Source organism: Bemisia tabaci, chromosome 4 (assembly GCF_918797505.1).
Source record: "Bemisia tabaci chromosome 4, PGI_BMITA_v3".
NCBI lineage: Eukaryota > Metazoa > Arthropoda > Insecta > Hemiptera > Aleyrodidae > Bemisia > Bemisia tabaci.
This window is the reverse complement of record NC_092796.1, coordinates 39,810,523-39,833,475: the sequence shown is the minus strand read 5'-3', so window position 1 is coordinate 39,833,475 and position 22,953 is coordinate 39,810,523. Positions and strand designations below refer to the sequence as shown.

The 22,953-nt window shown below is 38.9% G+C and overlaps 1 protein-coding gene across 3 annotated transcripts; it reads right to left on the bottom strand.

Annotated features, from left to right (window-relative positions):
• Window positions 1-1,634: 1,634 nt before the first annotated feature.
• On the bottom strand, window positions 1,635-22,462 carry LOC109031502 (testicular acid phosphatase homolog). Of its 3 annotated transcripts, none has more exons than XM_072299842.1 (8): window positions 22,063-22,462; window positions 19,797-19,895; window positions 18,763-19,002; window positions 17,324-17,503; window positions 7,153-7,276; window positions 6,353-6,567; window positions 3,388-3,585; window positions 1,635-2,760 (listed from the first exon to the last, which is right to left on the bottom strand). In XM_072299842.1, the coding sequence occupies exons 1-7, from the start codon at window positions 22,219-22,221 to the stop codon at window positions 3,415-3,417; spliced, it is 1,188 nt and encodes a 395-aa protein (XP_072155943.1). In that variant the 5' UTR covers window positions 22,222-22,462; the 3' UTR covers window positions 1,635-2,760; window positions 3,388-3,414. The 3 variants fall into 3 exon arrangements, with proteins under 3 accessions (XP_072155943.1, XP_072155940.1, XP_072155941.1); XM_072299839.1 differs by lacking the exon at window positions 1,635-2,760 and adding an exon at window positions 2,863-2,999 and having other exon boundaries at window positions 3,420-3,585; XM_072299840.1 differs by lacking the exon at window positions 1,635-2,760 and adding an exon at window positions 2,880-3,002 and having other exon boundaries at window positions 3,423-3,585.
• Between the last annotated feature and the right edge of the window lie 491 nt (window positions 22,463-22,953).

The following is a 22,953-nucleotide window of genomic DNA, read 5'->3' as shown; positions in this document are numbered from 1 at the left end:
ATTAAGTGTGGGCGTATCACAATTTTTCAACGGAAAAATCGCGATTTTATCGCCGATAAAGTCGCGATTATCCTCGATTTTATCGGCGATAAAATCGCTAGGATCATCAACATTTGAGCGATTATCCTCGATCTTTTCGCGATTTTATTGCGATTTTATCGGCCCGAAAAAATTGCGATTTTATCGCGATAAGATCGAGGATGATCGCTCAGATGTTGATGATCCTAGCGATTGATAAAATCGCCAAAAAAAAGGGGTTAAAGTTGTCAGCCGATTGCCGTTAGGTTCAGCCGTCAGGTCCTTTGACGAAGACGAGCGTAAAATCCCCGGAGCCTCCGCGGGGATTCGAACCCCAATCGCTACGGTGGAAGGCCAGCACATTGTCACTATGCTATGACCGCTATATGACTTGCGTGTGCGAATTGAAGCCTCTTATACATGGATCGGCGCTTCGCAACCTCACAACTTATGTCTTTGCGTTGACTGACACCGATTTTTCATTGGATTTTTTTTTTTTTTTTTTTTTTTTTTTTTTTTTTTTTTTTTTTTTTAATTTTCCCTCCTCTGTATTTTATTTCATACCTTGAAATACGGTTGGTAAAATAAGGTTCTATTGGTAATCTCATCATTCTGTCTCTGTAAAATTACCAATAATAGTGAGGTGGCAAAGTTACCGATGGACCTTGGGAAAAACGCCAATAGTTTTTATCGACTGTGGTAGAATTACCGAGATAAAATGGTAAAGTTACCGGGGATTGATTACCAATAAAAGTGGCATTCTTACCTGAAAAAATCAGTAAAAATACCGGTTTTCAGGTAAGCTTACCAGTCTGTCTTTGTAACATTATACTAATAATTGATAAAAAAAATGAGATGGTTAAGTTACCAACGGATCTCGGTAAAAACGGCGGCGGCGGAATAGAAACATCTTTCATATGCGTCATTCATGCGTTAATGAAAAATTGCAATTTATTGCAATTTTATCTCTATAAAATCGCGTTCGATAATATCGCGATTTTGTTGCAATTTATCGCGATTTTTCTCCCGATAATATTGCAATAAATCGCGACGTCGATAAAATCGCGATACATTCTCCAATTAAATCGCAATTTATCGCGATCACTGCTACACCGATGACGTACTTGTGTGTTTTATTTTGAACTGTCTTTAAGTCGTTGTACATTAATATTTATACACCATGAACGGAACTGTCGAGTGCGTTAGTGTGTAAATATGAGCTCCCGTGCAATTCAAACGGATGATAGGTATCTGTTAGGGATCAACTAATGTAAGCGCAACATTGAGCAACCACTTCTATTATGTACCGAAACATGCAAAAGCGAAAGAGTGGTGCTCTTCAAAAACTTGAGATGGCTCAAAAAGATTTGAGTCGTGAAGTGGCAATTCTTAAAAGTTGACGGCCATACAGATTAGTCTGATCCCAGCTAAGCAGAGGATACGTCTTAGGTGAAAAGTATCAAGATCGCAGAATTTTGTGATAAAATAAGCATCTCCAACATTGAATTGAATTAATTTTCGCGTGACCTGGCAACCTTTCAATTATTTACGAGGGGTATTATTGAGTATCGAAGGCTTTGGAGCGAAAAAGAAATAAATGCATTAAGACACTGGTCGATTTTTTCACATACTATTTTTCTTTACTATAATCACGTGTGCTTTTAGCAAACATTTATAAGGAAAATAATGAATTATCTCTAAAAACGAACGCACAAAACACAAACATATCTAAATTCATTGATTGATACTCACTTGAAACAAGGATGTGCGGTGCATGTTATCAACAAAGTTGCAACAAACAATGTATTTTGTTGGCCTTCAGTTTCACAAACAAGATATTCCGAGGAGTGAATTAGAATCCATTGGAGTGAGTGAAAGGTATCTCGGTCGGAATTTCTGTGATATTTCGGGAAAAATTAAGGTATATGTCGTTATGAGTGTCATCGTAAAGTATACGACAAGAAAAATTACACTCTATGATTCAATTTTTCGGTCGAGCTCAAAGTTCATTTTTATCATTAACTTTCTCACAACTTCTCGGTTTCAATCGACAGTAACATTTTGTCAATATCTCAAAAATGTTTCTTTAACCCTTGAATGCCCGAGGCCTTTTTTATACGCGAATTTCTAGGTCGGGACATGTTGATCCGTAGTCAAATACATTGATTTTGATGGTTTTGAAGTATTATTTATATTTTTTCTATGTTTTTGAAGGTAAGAAATACTTTTTTTAAAAAAAATGTTTACCTCTTTGGCAACAAACTGGCACTTTCTCACTTCCCCTCCTCATCCGCCATATGTAAATCCTGCCGGCGAAATAGTCGGGTAAATGTTACCCGGCCTCGGATTTTTAGGGGTATAGTTGTAAGAAAAAAACTCTTGCCAAAATACAATCCTTAGCCGTGCGCCTTTCAAGGCACTTGAGAGACCTCTGAACTTTTTTTTTGTTTGTTTAAGTATTATTTATTTGGACACCTCATAGCGTGTTTTGAGCAAACCTTGACTTCAACTTTCCTCGAATTTCAAGCATAGGAGACACCTCAACGCGCGTCGATGACGGCGCAGAGATACAACTATTCGTGCTTGATAGATGTCCGTGTTGCATCTGCAAAATTGAAGGCGCGACGGCGCGTGAACTTGCAACACTCCGCTCCATGCCATCAACGAGGTTTCGCTCCCATTCAGATGAAAATTTCAAAAACGAGGCTGGATTATGTTTCTCCTATCTTCGGCTGTGTTGCTCTGCAACATACAATCAGGTCATTGCAAACATGTTGTAAGAGCAAAGTCCTATTTAACTCAATGCCACTCAAGAGGCAAATTCAATTTTGATCTCAATTTTGCAGGGTTTCCATATAAAAAAGGAAGCCAAACCCAGCCCTCACACGAAAAAAATAAACCGATTACCTCATATGAGAAAGTTCTCATGTAGATATAATTGGTTTGCTTAACGTTATGCAATCACAATCACTCCTATCGAGATACACTGAAAAAAAAATATCGATGTATTTACTGGGAAAAGTGTAAAATTAAAAAGAATTCAGGGTTCTATTTGATCCCAGTTTTTTCTTGGTAAAATTACCATTTGTGGAATTGGTAATTTTACCGAGAAATCCTGGTAAAATTATTGAACTTTCTCAGTAATTTTACTGGACCTTAGTTAAAACGTCAATATTTTTTATCGACTGTGGTAGAATTACCGAGATAAAATGGCAATTACCGAGAATTGATTACCAATAAAAGTGGTACTCTTACCTGAAAAAAAAAAAACAGTAAAAATACCGGTTTTTAGGGAAGCTTACCAGTCTGTATTGGTAAAATTACCAATAATTGGTAAAAAAAAGTGAGATGGTAAAGGTACCAACAGACCTTGGTATAATCGCCGAGAATTTTTTTTCAGTGTATTCGGCACTCCTCATCAAAGTTTGTGATTTTCACGGACTGTAGTGCAGATGAGAAGACATCGAAATCGCACATTCCATCGGGATCCATGGCCTGCCTGTCCTCGCAACCTTGGATGTGTACAATTTCAGGGTCCTCGTCGATGCTGCCTCTCTTGTACAATATCTGAAAGACATGAGAACATAAGAGAAATTATATAAATACGGAAATATGTTTTGGATACTTGCTAGAGGCATCCACGATCGGCCAGCTCATGGTCTTGGTAGTCCGATGTCTGTTTGCAACGGTAATCCAGGATTGCGTGAAAGGTCTAGAAAATGTATGAGGATTGAGCGAAAAAGGCACAATTATTGCTCGAAAAAGGCACAATTATTGCGCGAAAAAGGCACAATTATTCGCAATAGTAACCTTGACGTCTGCCATAGGAATGCGCGAATTTAAAATGAAGTTAATTTAAGGTAGAAGTTTGGCAAAACAGGAAACAGTTGGAAAATAAACGCCTTTTTATGTTATTGCTAGTTAAGGTTAGTTTTTTGACAAGTCATCGATGTCTTACCTCTGATGATATAATGAAGTAAAAACATTGAATAATGGTCGTGAGTATAAAGAACTTTCCTAACTTTTCTCGGAAAAAATATTTAAGTGGGAGAAACGAGGCAACGTTGGAACGCTTATACGGAGTCGAGGAGAAGCCTTTTTAGCACTATTATTCGATGCCGCGATGATTTTAACGCGAGTTCGAATAATCACGCCAAACTCGATCAGTGTGGCCGGCGTTAAACGTATATTAGCGCCTGCAAGACTTTAGGAATATTCGCGCATTGCGCCACACAGTGCGGTCGATGTCAAGCCCATATTAGCGCCTACAAGACTGCATGAATACTTCTCGCATTGCGCCAAACGCAGTGCAGTCGGTCACTTGACGTCAAACGCATATTAGCGCCGACAAGACTGTAGGAGTGTTGTAGGACTGCGAGTTCTGGACATTGGACAACTGGACAACTGGACATTCTTGACTTCCTGTTCCTATTTTGACCATAATTAAAGGAAAAATAAGAATCCTCATTGTAACGGTTCAGAACCTCGGAAGATATTTAATTTTTTTTTTCTCACATTGAAAGAAAATAGAACGAACGAAAATATCGCGTCGAAATTTTGATACTTTTATTTTTTTATTTGATACCATGTAGGTAAATCCGCGGAAACTTTTCAGAAAATCCGTGTGTAGCTTTTTAAAAACATTTATTAAAAATAAAACGTAAAAGTGATGCATAACGTTGCAATCATAGATAAATATATGCTTTCTTGCGGGTGCACCCGTCGGGGTTTGAATTCATTCATTCCTTAAAAAACTTGAACATGGTTGTTTTACGATTTTTTACGTGTAGTTTTTTTCAGTGGTTGGCGGCCGTGTAGCGGCCATAGGCCCCTAGTTCACTTTTTATAAGTCTATGAAAGCTCTCTTGGCCATTCGTGCTGGGAAGGCTGTCCATCGAAGAAAAAATGGAACGGATTTAACATTCACAAAATTTTAGCGGAGACGGAATCGATAAATGTTGCCTGCAGTGGTGTTATAAACGGGCGAAACTATCACTTTATTCTTTGACTCAATAACCTATTTACATCGATGAGATAGGGTAAGCTTACAGCCTCTTATTTCTCTCTTATTTGCTTGGTACTTATCGCGATATCGCAATTCCACCGGTTTGCAAGTCCTCTTTTAGTCATAGAGAAGATAATGGTATTGAAAAAGCGAAACCTCGTATCTCCGTCTGCGATGCTGCATCTTCTCGCCATACTTTAAATTTATCGTTGGATTACTAGTCAACGTAATTTTTCAAAAACTTACTTGATTTTTCTCTTCTGCGAGCAGAAGATTCCGTACAAATTTGCGCAATAATTTGAAATACTGGATATTGTCTTTCTAATTTTCTCAGTGACCATAGTAATAAGTTTTCAATAATCAGTGTGTTTTCAAGTCCGTGGTGTTTATCAAAAGAAAATACAAATGCAAAAATAATCGAACAAACGAAAAACAGAATAAATGAACATAGTGATAAGATTTCGTAAAAAAGGTCTCGAGAAAGGCTGACCATCTTTTTTACTCAGAATCACTTTGCTTCAAAGGGAGGATCGATGTAATTTGAAACAAGCATGCTCTTATGGGTAGAATTAGTTTCATGGTTTCCTACTATTTTCTGCCCAAAAATGTTCTGCTTCTTCCCTCTTTCGCTGCAGCCTCGAGGCACCGTTTGAGGTGACTGCGGAACTCACAAGGAGTCGACACTTCGCCTTCAAAGACCCGTGTAGGCAACATTAGCAACTTAGGAGCCTCATTAGTTTTCTCGTTCACTGCCAAATGGCTTAATTAGACGGATTGAACCCAGATCAGCTTAAATACACCAGCAGGCCGATTATTGGAATTGATAGACAAAGCTATAGACAAAGAAGACAAAAGGGATTTGGAGGCACCCTATTGTTGGAAGCGGGTGGTTGCAATGGACAAATGAGGTAGGTAATAGACTAACTAAAGGCAACTCACGAGAGACCCTATAGTTAGTCCATCATTTTCTCCCTTAGTCTATAGTAACCACCCATTTCACCCGATAGGATCGCTCTGTACTCTCTATGTCTTCTTTGTCTATAGCTTTGTCCATCAATTTCAATAATCGGCCCGCAGGCAAGGGCCAAATCTCCTTCCACAATTCACTGTCTTAGATCGGCAAGCGCAATCTGACTTTAATTTTGAGTAAATATGCATTTTTTGTATTCCATGGAAAATTCACGAAACGTTTCGGTACTTTATGTTGTTCAGTTTACCGTTAAAAAAATAAATCACGAGAAAAAAAGTAGGCATACAATAGAGATACGCCCTTACGTCAGAGGAGCGACGATTTCTGTCGCATTTTGTATGAATGGCCTTAAAACTTACTTTTATTCGGTGTTTGTCCTTGAACTCGTGCAATTCGAATATCAAAGCGGCGCCATAAGGAGGGTTGTCTGTGATTTCTTGACTGATATTCAAACCATGCCAGATACGCACTAACGTCAGGTCATGCGCGGAGTACAAATTCAAACGCCGTTCAAAATTTTTCGGTGAATCTATTTTACGTCTCATACTCAGTAACAGCTCATTGATGAAAACACCTGTTGAAACATCAGGAGGCCGGACTGAATAATAAAAAATTACAGAAGTGTCGTTTGGTGGAAGGCAACAAAATTTGAAAATCAGCTTCCAAGTGCAACTTTGATTAATCTTAGCGGTAGATTCCTGTAGAGATTCTGAAGTTTAATCCCTATCCTCGACGATTCTGCGACGTATAGATGCGTAACATATCTTTTCATCTTTGAAACTGTAGTTTGATCAACTTTTCGGTATGAACAGTTTACAATTGCGCATGACACGACTCAATTTTTCAAAATGTTCCCGGAGAGACCCCATTTGGACCCTCTTTTGAAGCTAGGGAAATCCTGCGAACCCTCCATTGGAGCCAGGATACTCCCATAGATCATTAATAGATCGCCCCTCTCGTTTGACTTGGACTGTCTTTGAGGGCCCCCAGACGCTTCCGTGGTGAGGTTCCCTTCTACCCCCCCCCCCTTCCTCCGTACAACATTCAGGGTCTTTAAAAGGCGGATGGTCACTGGTTTCATAAACGTATACTCGCAAAAAACCTCTATACCAATGTTCATTGCTGTATCTATTGAAAATCAAGAAAATAAGAAAAGTACCTGAGTTAAGTTTTATCATGAGAGGAGTTGCAAAGTCTTCAAGGTATCGTATTTTGGCAAGTACTTTCAATTTATCAGGATAGATATCTTTAGCCCATTCCGGCAATGGTAATCCCTCTTGGTCCTGTTGATGTATAAAGGGGAAGAAAACAAAGATCACATCCTCTGGTCAATAATGTCCTTAGGATACGACGCGACGGTGAGAAAACAGGAGGATCGAATACCTTTGATCGATCGAGGTAAGTCGGCAAGAGCATCTGATAGTTATCTCAGATTACACAAGTTTTTGAATTTTTGAAATTTTTGAAGTATATATCAATATATCATCCACCTTAATGCTTGGGTTCGGCAGGTTAGATCCCCAATATATATAGATAAATTTCAATCACTAACTTTTCATACCAGAAGAGCCTCTTAAGGTCCCCATTTTTTTCATTTTTGGGGATTTTATGAAAATATTGTTCTTAACCCTGGTAAAAATTGGCAGTAGAATCTGTGTTCCAAAATATCATAGACCTACAGCCGGCTGTAAGATTTCCAATAGCTTCTATAGCCGGCAACACAATTTCTTATAGCCTTTTATAGCCGATGGCGATTAAGCAACAGCCTGGCGATAAAGTGTATGCTAAACGTTACTAATTACGGATGCTAGGACTTGGTGAGTTTTTGGACTACCGCTCTCTTTTTGGGCCGCAGTATCTTGATTTAATTTGCGAGGAAAGCTCCGTACTTTTGAAGGATGCCTGCCATTCCTAATATGTTGGAGCGCCTTCAATTTCGTATGATACTGTGCAATACCTCTGGTGTGAAATAGTTGCTTCAAGCGCCGCGGTACGCTGCGGCGCGGCGGGCGGGCAGCCAGCGCTGAACGCGCATTGGCGCCTACAAACCTAACAGGGATACTTCACGCATTGCGCAATGCGTGAAGTATCCCTGTTAGGTTTGTAGGCGCCAGTGCGCCGCCGCTCCGCTTTGTGTTAGGCTCTAATATTTAATCTCGCGGAGTCAGCGTTTTTCAACTCATGACTTTGAAATGTTTGCACACTCTGTATGGATTATTCTCATTTTAATTGATGAAAAAAAATATGTAGTAAAGGAAAATATAATGTGCGTTTTGTAAATATTAAGGTGATTCCGTACAAACTTAAGGATTTACAAAGCACAGAATTTCTACAAGAATGGCGAAAAAGCAACAGCCAGGCGATAAAGTGTAAAGCCCGGCGATAGGAACTATAGCCCGGCTGTATAATTTTTTATCGCTTCGTGTAGCCCGGCCGTATGATTTTTTCCACTTTCTACAGCCAGCTATATGATTTTCTATCGCCCTCTTCAGTCGGCTATAAGAACTCCTATGGTATTTTGAAACGCAGCTCCTATCGCCAATTTTTACCAGGGGAAAATAGTCATTATTTTTTCAGTTAAGGGGAGGGGAGTTGGTTACTACAAGAAATTGAACGATAATGTTAGTTCAACAATGTTACACTGTCAATCGGAGTAAAATGTTGTCGTCAGCATAATTTCGATGGCTGAAGTGCGAAACCACGTATCTCCATTGCGGTGTTGCAAAGTTTCCGCTCGTACTTTAATATATCTCGAGGAGAAACAAGGCGATTTTATAGTTTGAAATTATGCAAGATATTCTGCTGACACGAAAGAAAATCAAGGAAGTTTTCAATATTAAGTTGAACAGTAAAAAATAAAATGTGACAGGAAATCTGCAACTTCGCAAACGGAGATACGTGGCTCTGCACTTTAGCCATCGATTTTTTTCTCTTCATGTTCTTATACTAATTCAATTCAATGGAAGCGTAATGCGTAGGTACATACATATCGATGGCTAAAGTGCGGAATCCCAAATAGCAAAATAGAATTTTTTTCTAGAAAAAAAATATTATGAAAATTTCTAGAAAAAACAAAGGAAATGAGAGTTATCCAGAAAATAGAAAGAAAACACATTGCGAGTCAAAAGTCTGACCAAAGAAAATAGATCTATTTCATAGGTCTACTTTCTGTCAACTTCCCATTTGGAAAAAAGATAGCAAATTTATTGAAAGTAGAATTATTTTCTAGCCAATTTCTTAATGTTTTCTTTTAAGAAAATGCAAGGAAAAATGTTTTTCCTTTCTATTTTCTTGTGTCTGTTTTCTGGATCTACTTTATACCTATTTTCTTTTAAGAAAATTGTTCTATCTAGAAAGTAGACATTTTCTTGATGAGCGCCACCCAGAAAGTAGATGACAATGCTACTTGGGATCACGTATATCCGTTTGCTACGGTTACAGACTTCCCGTCATACCTCGTTTTACCTTTGGAAATCAAGTCAACGTAATTTATTGAAAACTGCCTGGATTTCTCCTCTCTAGTAGCAGAATATTCTGTATGAATTTCAAGCTATGAAGTTGGCTCGTATTGCCTCCAAAAAAGTAAAATTGGAGCTCAAATTTTCAAACACCGTGGTGGAGATACGCGGTTTCGCACTTTGGCCGCAGATATTTGAACTCTCCTGCCGTTCTAAGGAAAAACGACGTATGAACATTCGAAAGTTGCCACATTTTCCTCGATAAAACATGTATTTTTGACGACATTCATACATATTTTTCCTTGGAATTTTTAGATATTTTAGATTAAATTGCGAACAAAATTGTCTGAACATATGGGAAAAAAATATTAAAAATTTTACCAGTTAATTCGGTTTTTAGTGAAGGAAATCTGGCAGCGTCTAAAGGCTCATAAGGCGTTTTCTTTAGCACGGCAGTCCTCCTCTCGAGAAAAAATGCTCGATTCACGAGACAAAGTTCTAGTATGCAAAAAGAACAAGAGGGAAGGAAGGAGTAAGGGAATAATAAAATTGTGTAGGAGTCAATGAACTCTTGAGCAATCTATAGATAGTGACCACGAAAGACAGAGCGAGAGTCCTTGAAGTTCCATTTCTCAGCTCTTTACTTCGCGGATCAGAGAATACACTCACATTTAGTCGGCAACTCATGTCAGACCTTTTAAATTTATTATCAGGGGTCGTTAGCATTTGTTTTTTGTGAATGCTGTTGAATTGCTGATTTCAGGCATGTGTAAACATTATCAGACCATTTGCAAAAACGATGTACCTACTCTTTAAATCGCTTGGAAATAAGATGAAGGCTCTTGGCCTCAGCGAGTTTTTCGATTGTTTATTTATGGACACGCCTGCCTGATATTTACATATCACGCGCGCGCATCATATCGTGCAAATACAAGCATGATCCACGTGTCCGAGGATAATGATATCAAAAGTATTTTATTATTTCAAGAGATAATGTTTGAACCATTCGAGAAGCGCGAAAAACTGAATGATAATCACAAATTGTAAACATAAATTTGAGATGGGAGTAGTTTTCAGTTGTGCTCATTGCAAATCGCGTTTTTGGATCGGAGATGCTCGCGATGCATAAAGGCTTGCCACTTAAGATCTGAAAATGTGTCCACGGATACAACTTTTTGTGTGTTTTCACGTGATTGGCACAGTTCCCCCCAAAAATGTTTACAATCCCCCCCTCCCCCACCCGCAACTTTGCCATATTCGTATAGCTATAGCGACTTGCACTCGTTGCGCAAATCCAGTGTTTTGCTAATCAAGGCTATAGGCGAAGCACAAATGCGTTCCGTTAATCATGAGTGGCGGTAGCCACCACCGGGCAAGTAACCTATCCTCCAACAATTGGCAACACAGCACAGCACAGCACAGCCCGGTCGAGGCAACGACACCATAGTTACACGAACTTGGCTTATTTGGGTTTTTAGTTGCGGTTCAGTAAACTTTTCAAAGCAACGGAGCGACGGATTTCAGAAATTTTGGTGTCTAAAGATGCGTCTCGGTCCCGTCTAACGAACTGTTGAGTTTCAAGGAGGTTGATGATTTATTAAACGAGATAATTACGCATATGTGCCTAAAATAGCAAAAAGTATCCACTTTGACCATTTTCACGCTCTGTCAAAGCTATGGAGAATACGAGACATCGGAGCCCTATATAATGTTATATCAAAAGAATTGTCATGTTCCCGTGTAGTGCGCGTTTAAGTTTCATTAATAACCAAGGCATCCTAAGAAAAATATTGCGTCTAAACTGCTTTTCGGGTGCAATGGGCGACCCGACCTGCTGACGTTTATCATTGAATTTCTCGCTTACACTATTCTGGAATGAAATTATGGTTATTTCGAGGGAACATCCTGAAGTTATAAGGATTCTAAAAATTATATATGAGTAGGGGTTTACTTTTACCGTTTAGGCTGTAGCTTTGATTATGTCCCAAAAATCGTAAAACCCGAATTTACTAACACATACACACGGTAGAGTGATTATGTTAGTGCTCTCTGCAGTCAGCATCTCACCAGCGGAACAACAAAACAAACCACGAATGTTAGGTTAGTTCCTGTTTCACAGAGCAACAAAAACGATCGATACAATACGGAATCATTTGCTTTCAATCATTTCAATCCATTTACGACTTCAACAATGTTTGTGACAAGCATTATCATCGTATTTTACAACCTGGAGCAGAAGTTTATCGCCTCATCGTGAAGTGAATTCTGAATATCCAATCTTAGAACTCAAAACCTCACCATTCTACTCTCTCATTGTTCTCTTTTCATTTTTGGTTCAAATCAAGTGATTTAAAGTCGCTTCACTAAAATTATGAGACCCTGAATCCATTTAAGAGCGTGAAGCTCACATTTTTCTGGCATTACAGCCTTTTTACTCCTCAAGTTCTACGGATATGAGTCCATTTCGCTCAAGGTTTTTCTGAGCTCTGCGCGATACCAAGTGTTTATACATTTAAGATAAGTGAGGTTTGTCTTTTGGTTCTTCTTTTAGCAGTTTTAAAGTAAATTAGGTATTACAGTACCTTCGTCCAGTTTTGTTTCCTTGTTTAATGTTTGTTGAGAGTCTTTCTACGTGAACACTCAAGGACATACATACTTACGCTCAGGTACCAATACCATTGTTTTTCTCCCACGTCAGGATGTACCTTTAAGCATGCTAATTTACCAAAGAAACTCCTCCAGTGATAAATAATTTTAAGCTTTATTACGAAGTGAAAACCTCTGTGTGGTGTCGCTAAATTTCTCAGATAAGTCTCAGTTTAGACACGTAGAACAGACGTTCACTTTTGTCCGTTACGATCCCTGCTCTTATAGCTTCACATCTTACTTTGATCTCTGATTCATCGATTAATGGCACTTTTAGTTCCATTCATCATCAATCAGTTCAAAGCTATCTCAACGATGAATCATCAAACGTTATATCAAGGAAGAAATTTTCTGCTGAAAGCTACGACGGAATTGACATTGCAACTCAACTTACGAAAGCATGAACCAGGACATAAGAATCTGTCTCTAAGTGAACATTTTTTTCAACTCATCAGGCAGTTTAGCAGGTAAGAAATCTACAGTTGATTAATTAAGGATTACCAGATTACATGCACACTGGTTTTCCAACATTTACGGTAGATAGGGATATTTTTATTGATAATGATTAATGACGAAACGAATATATCAATACCATGGCCAAACTGGGAAACTACTTACCGCAATCCACAAAGTTCATCCTCAAAGACTTTCAGTCTTTTCATTTCTCTGCTGATAAATAATTCAACATAATTTCTGAAAATTGTGTAATTAATGACTTCGATGCGCAGAAAATTCTTTTCTGGGATTTTAAGCGTAGTGGTCACTAACTTTTCCCTGATTTTGGAATGTCCTCTTTTGACATTAGGTGTCTCAGATAAAAATTCTTTTCACAAAAATTTCAAGTTTTTACTTGACTTAATTTTAAGTGTTTAGTCTCTTTAAACTGAAAAGTCCAATTTTTTTACTGGGAGAAGGAATTTCAATGCTCCGCAGCAAAACTACCTGACATATTTTCACAGTGAGGAGGGCTTAATTTCCTAACTTTTACAGAACCTGTCACCCTGTCTATCCCTCAGAAATTCAGTGAACCAGATGAGATTCAATGAGGGTCGTTGATAACTTTACCACTAAATTGATACCGCTTAAAGGATTTTGGAGGGAGCAATTTTACCCACTAACATTGTTGTCAAACAGGGTTTATTCATCAGAGCCCTGAATTGAGGAACCAAGAGAAAATAATTTGTTTTCATTTACTCCTCAAAGATGATACTATGACCATGATGCAGGTCAGTACCTATGAGAACTATATAGATCTCATAAAATTTCAGTAAACCTTGTCGCTGGGGGAAAGATCTAATACATACTGAAGATAATCATCGAATAATGTACTCTCCTAAATATAGACAAAAATTACAATGAAAATGTTCATTATTTGATGAAAAATAAAGTACAAAAATTTTCAGAGTCTCAGAGGACACCAAGAATGCCAAAAAATCTTAAAATAATTTCCTTTCACAAACAAAAATAAAAATGACACTGAACATTTTTAGCAGGGCTTCTTGATAATCAGAGAACAAAAATTTTGAGAGCTTGACACTTTTAATCCTTACAATTTTTAGATTGTAACACTAATGAGGTCTGGGAAGCTGTTGAATGCCCTGATTTCCAAACTTCTATTACTCAAGCAGCTGCACACATTTCTTTGAATTTCAATTCCATGGTAAAATTATTTCTATTGCATTGTAGTGTTGAGAATGTTGCCTATTTACTCATTGAAGGAACAATTTTTAGAGCAATTAATTTGAAATAAGTACCTACCGTTGTTGCAATTTATCATTGAATTTCTTCGTATTTCTTTTCTTTCTTCTTTTTCTTTTCTTGGGATTCTACAATTGTATTTCTTTTCAGGGATATCTACAGTTGTGTAGATTTTGATTTTTAAAACTCATCTCTTTTTAAAACTAAGAGAGCGTTGAAATAATTATCACTTACCATGTATAACTTTCTGCAAAATTTGCCTCAGTTGATGCTCTCACAAGTTCAGTTGTAAAGTCAATTCAGCCATAGCTTTCCGAAGAAAATTTCTTCTTCGATCTAACAATTAATGATTAATCGTCGAAATAGCTTTGAACTGATTAATTAAAAATGACAGTCAAGGGTATAAAAAAATAAGACGGATCCGAGGAACTTTGCTACACAGCAAGGAGATATCCACTTCATAGCTATAAGCATTAAATGGATTACATTTTGCAATTAGGAGCCACTATTTCTGGTCCATTTTAGAAACAGAATACATGCTATTGGTTTCCCTATGCAGATATGTGCTTCTATGGGAGAGCCAGAGGTAATGGTTCCTTATTGTAAAATGTAATCCAATTCCTTCACAAGTGCGGGACTTCATTTGGTAAAATAACAGTTTTCTTGCAAAAATGAGATGATATAAACTCCAAAAAACCCAAAAACTTGGGTAAAGAGACTCCGGGCAAGTCACCATCCTCTTGCCAAAAACCTCCAAAAGCTCTTCTTTGTTCCCCTCTTCAGTGGAAAAAGAAATTATCACACTACGACAGTTTCCATTTCTGTCATAGAGTACCCCAAGCGGACCAAAGAACGGAACTCTTAGTCGTTTACACATTTACCTATTTAACAAAATCTCCAGGAGGTCACAGACAGGCTGGCAGCCCCTCATCGGACCAAAACGCACACCGTACCATTTTTTTCCTTGTAGGTATGTGCCTCCAAAGTACATGAAATGACTCCTTGAGGGGCGGGCAAGTTTGATTGAAATTCACGTTGTCTTCTGAAAATGAGCTAAAATTTTTACCTTGAAGAAGAAGAAAATCGAGTTATCATTTTCTTCCATACATGGTAGGTATGCCTATGAGAGGCACCAGGAACGCCTTCCAAAATTATTGATGCAACCCGCACGACTCCGAAGTCAGCGGAAACTTTCTTGAAGCGTCTCCTAAGATTTTCCCTACACAATAATCCCCTTCAAAAATGAATGATGCAACAAGCGCGTCCTGTTTGACCACGAAAGCTCCTCAGATGAGAAGTCTTTTGGTCTGGTCAGAAAAATATTCGAACTTTATTTTTCATCTTCTCTTCTCATTTCCCGCATTGACGGAGGCGAAATTTTTTGGAAAGCATGACGCGCCCGGCCCAATGCTCTCACTGAGGATCAACCTGTAGATAGACTGCTAAAAATATTTAGGAAACAGATGTTCGGGCTCACTGAGAATGAGGCCAATTTCCGAACTGATAGTACGGGATCAGAATGGAAAAAGTCAATTATGACTACGAGGAGGCTTTGTACATTTCCAAATAAACAGTACCGTCTTTGTTGTACAAGTATTCCTGAACGATCATTCATAATGGAAGGTCATATTCTATTCGCACTTTTTTTTACGCATTGGGCCGGGCGCGTCATGCTTTCCAAAAAATTTCGCCTCCGTCAATGCGGGAAATGAGAAGAGAAGATGAAAAATAAAGTTCGAATATTTTTCTGACCAGACCAAAAGACTTCTCATCTGAGGAGCTTTCGTGGTCAAACAGGACGCGCTTGTTGCATCATTCATTTTTGAAGGGGATTATTGTGTAGGGAAAATCTTAGGAGACGCTTCAAGAAAGTTTCCGCTGACTTCGGAGTCGTGCGGGTTGCATCAATAATTTTGGAAGGCGTTCCTGGTGCCTCTCATAGGCATACCTACCATGTATGGAAGAAAATGATAACTCGATTTTCTTCTTCTTCAAGGTAAAAATTTTAGCTCATTTTCAGAAGACAACGTGAATTTCAATCAAACTTGCCCGCCCCTCAAGGAGTCATTTCATGTACTTTGGAGGCACATACCTACAAGGAAAAAAATGGTACGGTGTGCGTTTTGGTCCGATGAGGGGCTGCCAGCCTGTCTGTGACCTCCTGGAGATTTTGTTAAATAGGTAAATGTGTAAACGACTAAGAGTTCCGTTCTTTGGTCCGCTTGGGGTACTCTATGACAGAAATGGAAACTGTCGTAGTGTGATAATTTCTTTTTCCACTGAAGAGGGGAACAAAGAAGAGCTTTTGGAGGTTTTTGGCAAGAGGATGGTGACTGCCGATCTTTCCAGTTTGGGTTTTTGATACAAACTGAAAATTAGTCTACGAGCGCAGCTTTTTGCGTGATTAACACGGCTTTCCCCTTAAAAAGTACTCACGACCCCTTTTTTGCAGCAACTTTGCGACGCAACAAGTTGTCAGCTTCATAGGTGGAAGATTACACGGTGAGCTGTTCATCAAAAAATGTAAAGTATCGATCCCAATACCTAAAATAAGCGCCATTTCTTGAAACTATACGAAGGTCATCCAGTAAGGTATCCTGGTAATTTTCTCGCGAAGAAATAGTATTAGAAAATAACTAACTTTACCGTCGAATTCACTACATGCACGGCTTTAATTTAAACCGAAGATTTTTCAAATTGGTTCAAAATGCAGGAATCATTGCAAAAACTCCAACATAATGCAGAAAAGTAGGCGTGCCAACAAGCGGGAGTTGCTTGACGCATGGAGACTTATTCATATCTATATCATATTCATCATACTAGGGATCACCAAGACGGCAAAATGCAGGAATCACTCTAGAGACTTTAACGCAGCGCAGAAAAGTAGGCGTACCTACAAATGCGACGCATGGAGACCTTATTTTTTTAAAAAAATTTGCTCATGCTGGACCACATCATATATTTTTAGATCTTCAGCGACATACATTTGTGTTATCCTCGTAACTACGATTGGCGAAAAAAAACGATTTGCAATGAGCACGACTGATTTCAGTTACAAATGTGGCTACATTAAGATATAAAAAAGAGTATTCGGAAATTTGTTTGAGGAAAACTGTTCTAACCACGTGAAAACTGTGGTAAAAATTGTGCATTTAGACAAATTTTCAGACTTTTAGCTGCCCGTGTTCATACCTCATTACGGGGCCTGCCCGAAAACGCGATTTCAGCTCAAGTCGGTAATCAAATTTCGGAACCTCGAGAAATTAAAATTATTCACCGGACTTTTTCATGGGCTTACGCTTAAGCGCATCCTAAAGAATGTGTTGGACACCGCTGAAACGGTCGCTTTGACCGTATTGCCTGCCTTATACGCCTGGAATTTCGCTACAAGCGTTATCTATTTGACACAGAATATTCTCCGGGAATTCGAAGCAATAAGGCTAGAAAGTCATTCTGTAAATACTTAATACTTAACGAGGAATACGATAAAAAATTGGGAAATATTTTCAAATTGATGATTGAACAAACCACAGCTTGGAGATTGTCATAGATATGATTGACGTCACTCTCAGTTTTAACATCAAGGCCAGTCACCTTAGAAAGATAGGCGAGGAACTCTTGATGTTCATTTAATTTCTGTCTTATGCAAATCTTTCGTTGCTCTCCTTCTTTTCTTAAAAGTGGGCAGAATTTAGACACTCGCAACATCTGCAAAATGAGAATGATTCATAAATTAGAAAAAATTCCAATTTTTAAGCATCAAAAAGGTAGTTTGAACCTTCTTTCCTCCATAGGGATGCATGTAATTTCAAAACTTCAAACACGTGTTTCTCCAAACAGCAAAAACTGCACGCATGCGCCTTGTCGTTGTCAACCCCTCAATTGTAAGTCAAGGAGTGACTCATAGGTACGTTGTTTTTTATCGTGCTTAAGAGGTGTCCGTGTTGCATCCACCCAAAATTGCAGGCGCTCTCGGCTTTCTCAGTTACAACTCGACGCACAGCACGGCTGCAATTATTTGTGTGCAGTTGACGTCTGTGACGCATATTGATGGTGAAACTAATATCTCAATTTTCGACAATGTTGAGTCAGAAAAAATATTTTTTAAAGAACCCGGCCTATCAATCTAGGTAATGTAATCGGGTAACGGTGCCGGTAAGTGGCAAAAGTTATGTTTAAAGGATGACGCAAGTTTTCATTAAATGGTGATCGATGAGCAACTGATGAACATAAAATTTTCCACATAATGACCGATGAATGTTGCGGTGAGCACCTTGCTTTGCAAAATTTTTCAATTATGGTCGAATATTCTAAATTACCTAATTGCTCAACTCTTCGGAGATCAGTTAGACTTCATTTTTCAATTCGGAATTACAATTCTGGCTTATCCGTAAAATCGCTTATATACGTATGGAAAGTAATGGTACTTACGTTGTTTCTAAACTGAGCCAGAAATTCTTGTAGTTCCGAATTGCAAAATGTAGTCCAGTTATCAGCTATTACTAGGCGAATCAGAGAGTATTTGAAAAGAATTTCGACACAAGGAAGATAGCAGTAAAGAGCCTCTAAAATATAGTGGCTCTAGTTGAGGTAGTGGCGTAAAATTCCGTGGCGAGTTTGCAAGTTGGCGACTATGTTTTTCCTCCATTCAAATCAAAGCCAATCCATTCAATATCGATTTACATGAGACATACTGCCTCACCGAGAATCGATTGTTTTACATGCATTTAAGTGGGGGACCAACAGTGTCGCCAACTTTCAAGAATCGCCACTGCATAAAATTAACTGAGGGGATTCCCTTTATCCATTATCAAAATGTTTAAAAAAAAAATTAAAATTAAAATTAAAATAATAATCAGAAATTTGTCCAAAAACGCAATTAAAAACTGTCATTAGACTGATTTTTACGAATACAACAAGTATTTACAGTGTTGCGAGCGCGAGTGTTGAAGGAACAGATCACTTACGTCATCGGTGGATGGAGTGGTAGAATGAACCGGGACGGGTTGCCAGAGGAGGTCGGAATTCCAAATTTGGTTTTTAACAGGAGGGTATAGCCCGGATAAAACAAGCTCTGCACTCATCAAAGCCCGGTCAATGAAAGTTGATAGGACGTGGACGTCAGCCGGGTTGTACGCGGAGGGAATGAATCCATCGTAGCGGCGCCTCAAGAAGATTCCCAGCCTGTGCATATTCACTTTCCCTCTCTGGAAAAAAGGCGGAATTTATTTTAATTAGGCATGAACAAACCATTAGGTTATAGAGGAAGTATGCTGCATTCGGTTCACACACATCCTTTGAGAGCAGCGACTGAAGGAGCGAGAGGCAAATGGGGGCTAATGGGGGCAATACACATGGGGTTTTGTAAATTTGATCTTCAATTTGACAAAACTCCCTGAAATTATTATGCATAAAAAGCATCAGTTAATCAATGGAAAAATTAGTCATCAGGTAAAACGTTGAGACTTTGCAGTGCAATAATCAAGCGCTTCTACAGGCCTGAGAGCATTATTTGAGTGGCTTGGAGGACAAGGCGCATAAGTGCAGTTTTTACTATTTCGAGAAATACGCATGTCTGAAGTTTCGAAATGACATAGCGATCCTTATGGCAGGAAAGAAAGTTCAAACTGACTTTTTGATGATTTAAAATTGGAATTTGGGAGCGAATTGTTCACAGAATATGCATTAAGACAATTTTCACTTAAAATCATTGATATTTCAATTTTTTCAAAAACTGCACTTATGCGCCTTGTCCTCCACGCCCCTCATTTCAGCTCAGCAGGCCACTTCCTTCATCCCCAGATAACAGAGGCTTTGACAAATAGCAAAAATTCAGGTAGAAATTGAGTTTTCCTTCAATTCGTTGCGTATGCAATTTGAACTACCCTGGTGTTAAAATATTTGTATCGCGCCCCTTATGCTCATTTTTCAGGGAGCACATGAGTAAATCAAAGAAGGGCTCGCGCGCATGGACTTGCGTGTTACGCATTCCCTTGCGTACCTGTAAAAGTGCCCCCGGTCCCTCCGGCCAAAATGTTTCTCCTTTGTATGGATCCAAGGGATACGAAATCTCCGAAGATCTATCTCCATGCCGATGAACCTGAAACAGTCAATAAAACAAAATGATGTAAAATTAATGCTGTTATGGACTAAATATTGTATGGATTTGTCGATTAAAGAGGTGTACACCTAGCGATTTATTTCAACTATGGTAAAATCGATAGAGGCTTTGTTATTGTTCAGATCAGATTCACTGTAATTGATACCTGCTTCAACGAAGAATCCTTACAATGATGCTACACTTGAGCTTGTCTCGATCGAAAATAAAAACAAGGCATAAAGAGAATACCTCTATATTTGTCACATTGTATATTTTCTGTTGCATTTTTTAGGGCCGGATTTGACTCTTTGCCGCACTATATGCGCACGTCTAGCCCTGATGACGGCCCGCGCCAAAAAGTTTTTACCACAGTATTTTCTCCTGTTTCTGATAGGCTTCTATAATCAAGAATATCAGGATCCTCTCCTCTTCTCTCAATTTGCGCCATATATTGCCTCAAATTGATTACATGAGGGATTGACATTTCAAATTGAATTTAAAAAGGCCCCCTTAACCCCCCTTTACTGGATAATTTCACCACTAAACACTTCTTATCTGAAGAACCCTGGTAAAAATTGGCAGTAGAATCTGTGTTCCAAAATACCATAGACCTACAGCCGGCTGTAAGATTTCCAATAGCTTCTATAGCTGGCTACACAATTTCTTATAGCCTTTTATAGCCGAATAAGCAACTCAAGTCAGGCGATAAAGTGATGCTAACGTCACTAATTACGGATGTTAGGACTTGAGTTTTTGGACCACTGCTCTCTTTGTGGGCCGTAGTATCTTGATTTATTTTGCGAGGAAAGCTCCCTACTTTTGATGGATGCCTGCCATTCCTAATATATTAGAGCGCCTTCAGTTTTGTATGATACTGTGCAATACCTCTGGTGGTGAAATAGTTGCTTCAAGCACCGTGGCACGCTGCGGTGCGGCAGGCGGGCAGCCAGCGCGAAACGCGCATTGGCGCCTACAAACCCAACAGGGATACTTCACGCGTTGCGCAATGCGTGAAGTATCCCTGTTAGGTTTGTAGGCGCCAGTGCGTCGCCGCGCGCCGCTCCGCTTTGTGTTAGGCTCTAATATTTAATCTAGCGGAGTCAGCGTTATTCAACTCATGATTTTGAGATGTTTTCACATCCTGTATGGATTATTCTCGTTTTAATTGATGAAAAAAAATATGTATTAAAGGAAAATATAACGTGTGTTTTGTAAATATTAGGTGGTTCCGTATCAAACTTGATGATTTCCAAAGCACACGAATTTCTACACAATTTCTTATAGTCTTTTATAATCGATGGCGAAAAAGCAACAGCCAGGCGATAAAGTGTAAAGCCCGACTATAGAAACTATAGCCCGGCTGCATAATTTTGTATCGCCTCGTATAGCTCGGCCGTATAATTTTCTCCGCATTCTACAGCCAGCTGTATGATTTTCTGTAGCCTCCTTTAGCCGGCTATAAGAATTCCTATGGTATTTTGAAACGCAGCTCTTATCGCCAATTTTTACCAGGGAAGTGCACTTGAAGAAAGCGCGCACCATATGCTGCGCCTTCGGGCTGAAAAATCTTGAAGCCAGCCTTGAGTTTAATTTTTTTGAGAGGAAAAATAGTTTATATTCATCACGATTTTGAAATACTTTTTTCTCTTCCCGTCACAAAGAATTTCAGGCTGGTAAAAAAAAAAAAAAAAAAAAAAAAAAAAAAAAAAAAAAAATATTAAATTGCGCATTTTCCTCGTACTCCTTTACGATTACTCCTGAAAATTGGACGTATTTCTGTCAAACGGAAATAAGCGCCATAGGTTAAGGAAGGTAAAGGGGGGCTTGGATTGGCGGCGAAACCGGGCCTCGGGCTCATTCCGTCGCCCATACTCGCAATGCTTTTCCATGGCGCTTAGTTCTGTTTGACAGAACGCGCTATCCGGGATTCTAAATTCCTCAAAAGGAACTCAAATTGGCGCTTAGTTCCGTTTGACAGAAATACGTCCAATTGCATAAAGAATTGTAAGCTGGTTGAAAAAAAACAAAATTGCACATAAAAACCACAAAAAACATTCATAAAATATAATAGTGAGAGTATATGAAACATCGCATTTGATCGAATGTGGAATTCGATCGAGTAAAATCAGCAGTGGAAAAAAAAACAAACAAATTGATACGTACTTACGATGCTAACAAACCGTAAAGAACTACTGGCTTTAGAGCTTCCCCCGAAAAAATAGAAACTAGCACACGCAATAACACCGATAACTAATACAACAACAAGTGTGGGCACCGAGAACACGCTCTTTCTCAAACATTTTTTGTTATCACTTGGTATTTCCATGTTATTTCACTCGAACGATGCAGATTCAAATCAAAACTTTAAATTAAAAAAACTCATCTGAGTTCGTAATTTTGGCTCAAAAAGGAGACATTACTAGCTCCCCGAAATTAAATTAAGGTCACCAATGGAGCCAATTAACCTTCGCTATGGAATCAATTTTAGAAGTACCTAGCGAGCGAAACTATTCGGTGGAATGTTTGTAAATGTGAGTGCTGGGCACTCAAGGAGCTTGTGATGGAAATTGAAATTGATAAGTATTCTACTTTGAAATCATGGGCGTTGGAAAAGGGTGGGGGCTGGGTGCCCCCCTTAGAATTCCTCTGCCACCCCCCCCCCCCCCCAACAAGAATTCCTAGCTACGCATATGCTTGAAATCGGATATTACCTACCTACTCAGGAAAAAAATGAGCAAATAAATATTTTTCCATACGCAAAAACCTAATTCACCCGCCGTTATTAACGCTACTTTGTGCCAATCACTAGCATAAATAATGATCTAAACGTTCTTATCGGGTTGCAATTTTGCTCGTTCAAATCTGACAAGAGGGTACTCATGCAAACTTGTCAAGGGTCACTGTAACGGGCGGGAAGCACTGCTTCAGGAGGTGATTACGTATGGAAGTACGTGGGCTGGCGGGGGGGGGGGGGGGGGGCACTGCTTCGAAGTGGATGAGAAATTGTCCAGCCCAGTTAAAGCAATTGAAAGGTTATTGGGTGCAGAAAAGCTTTCAT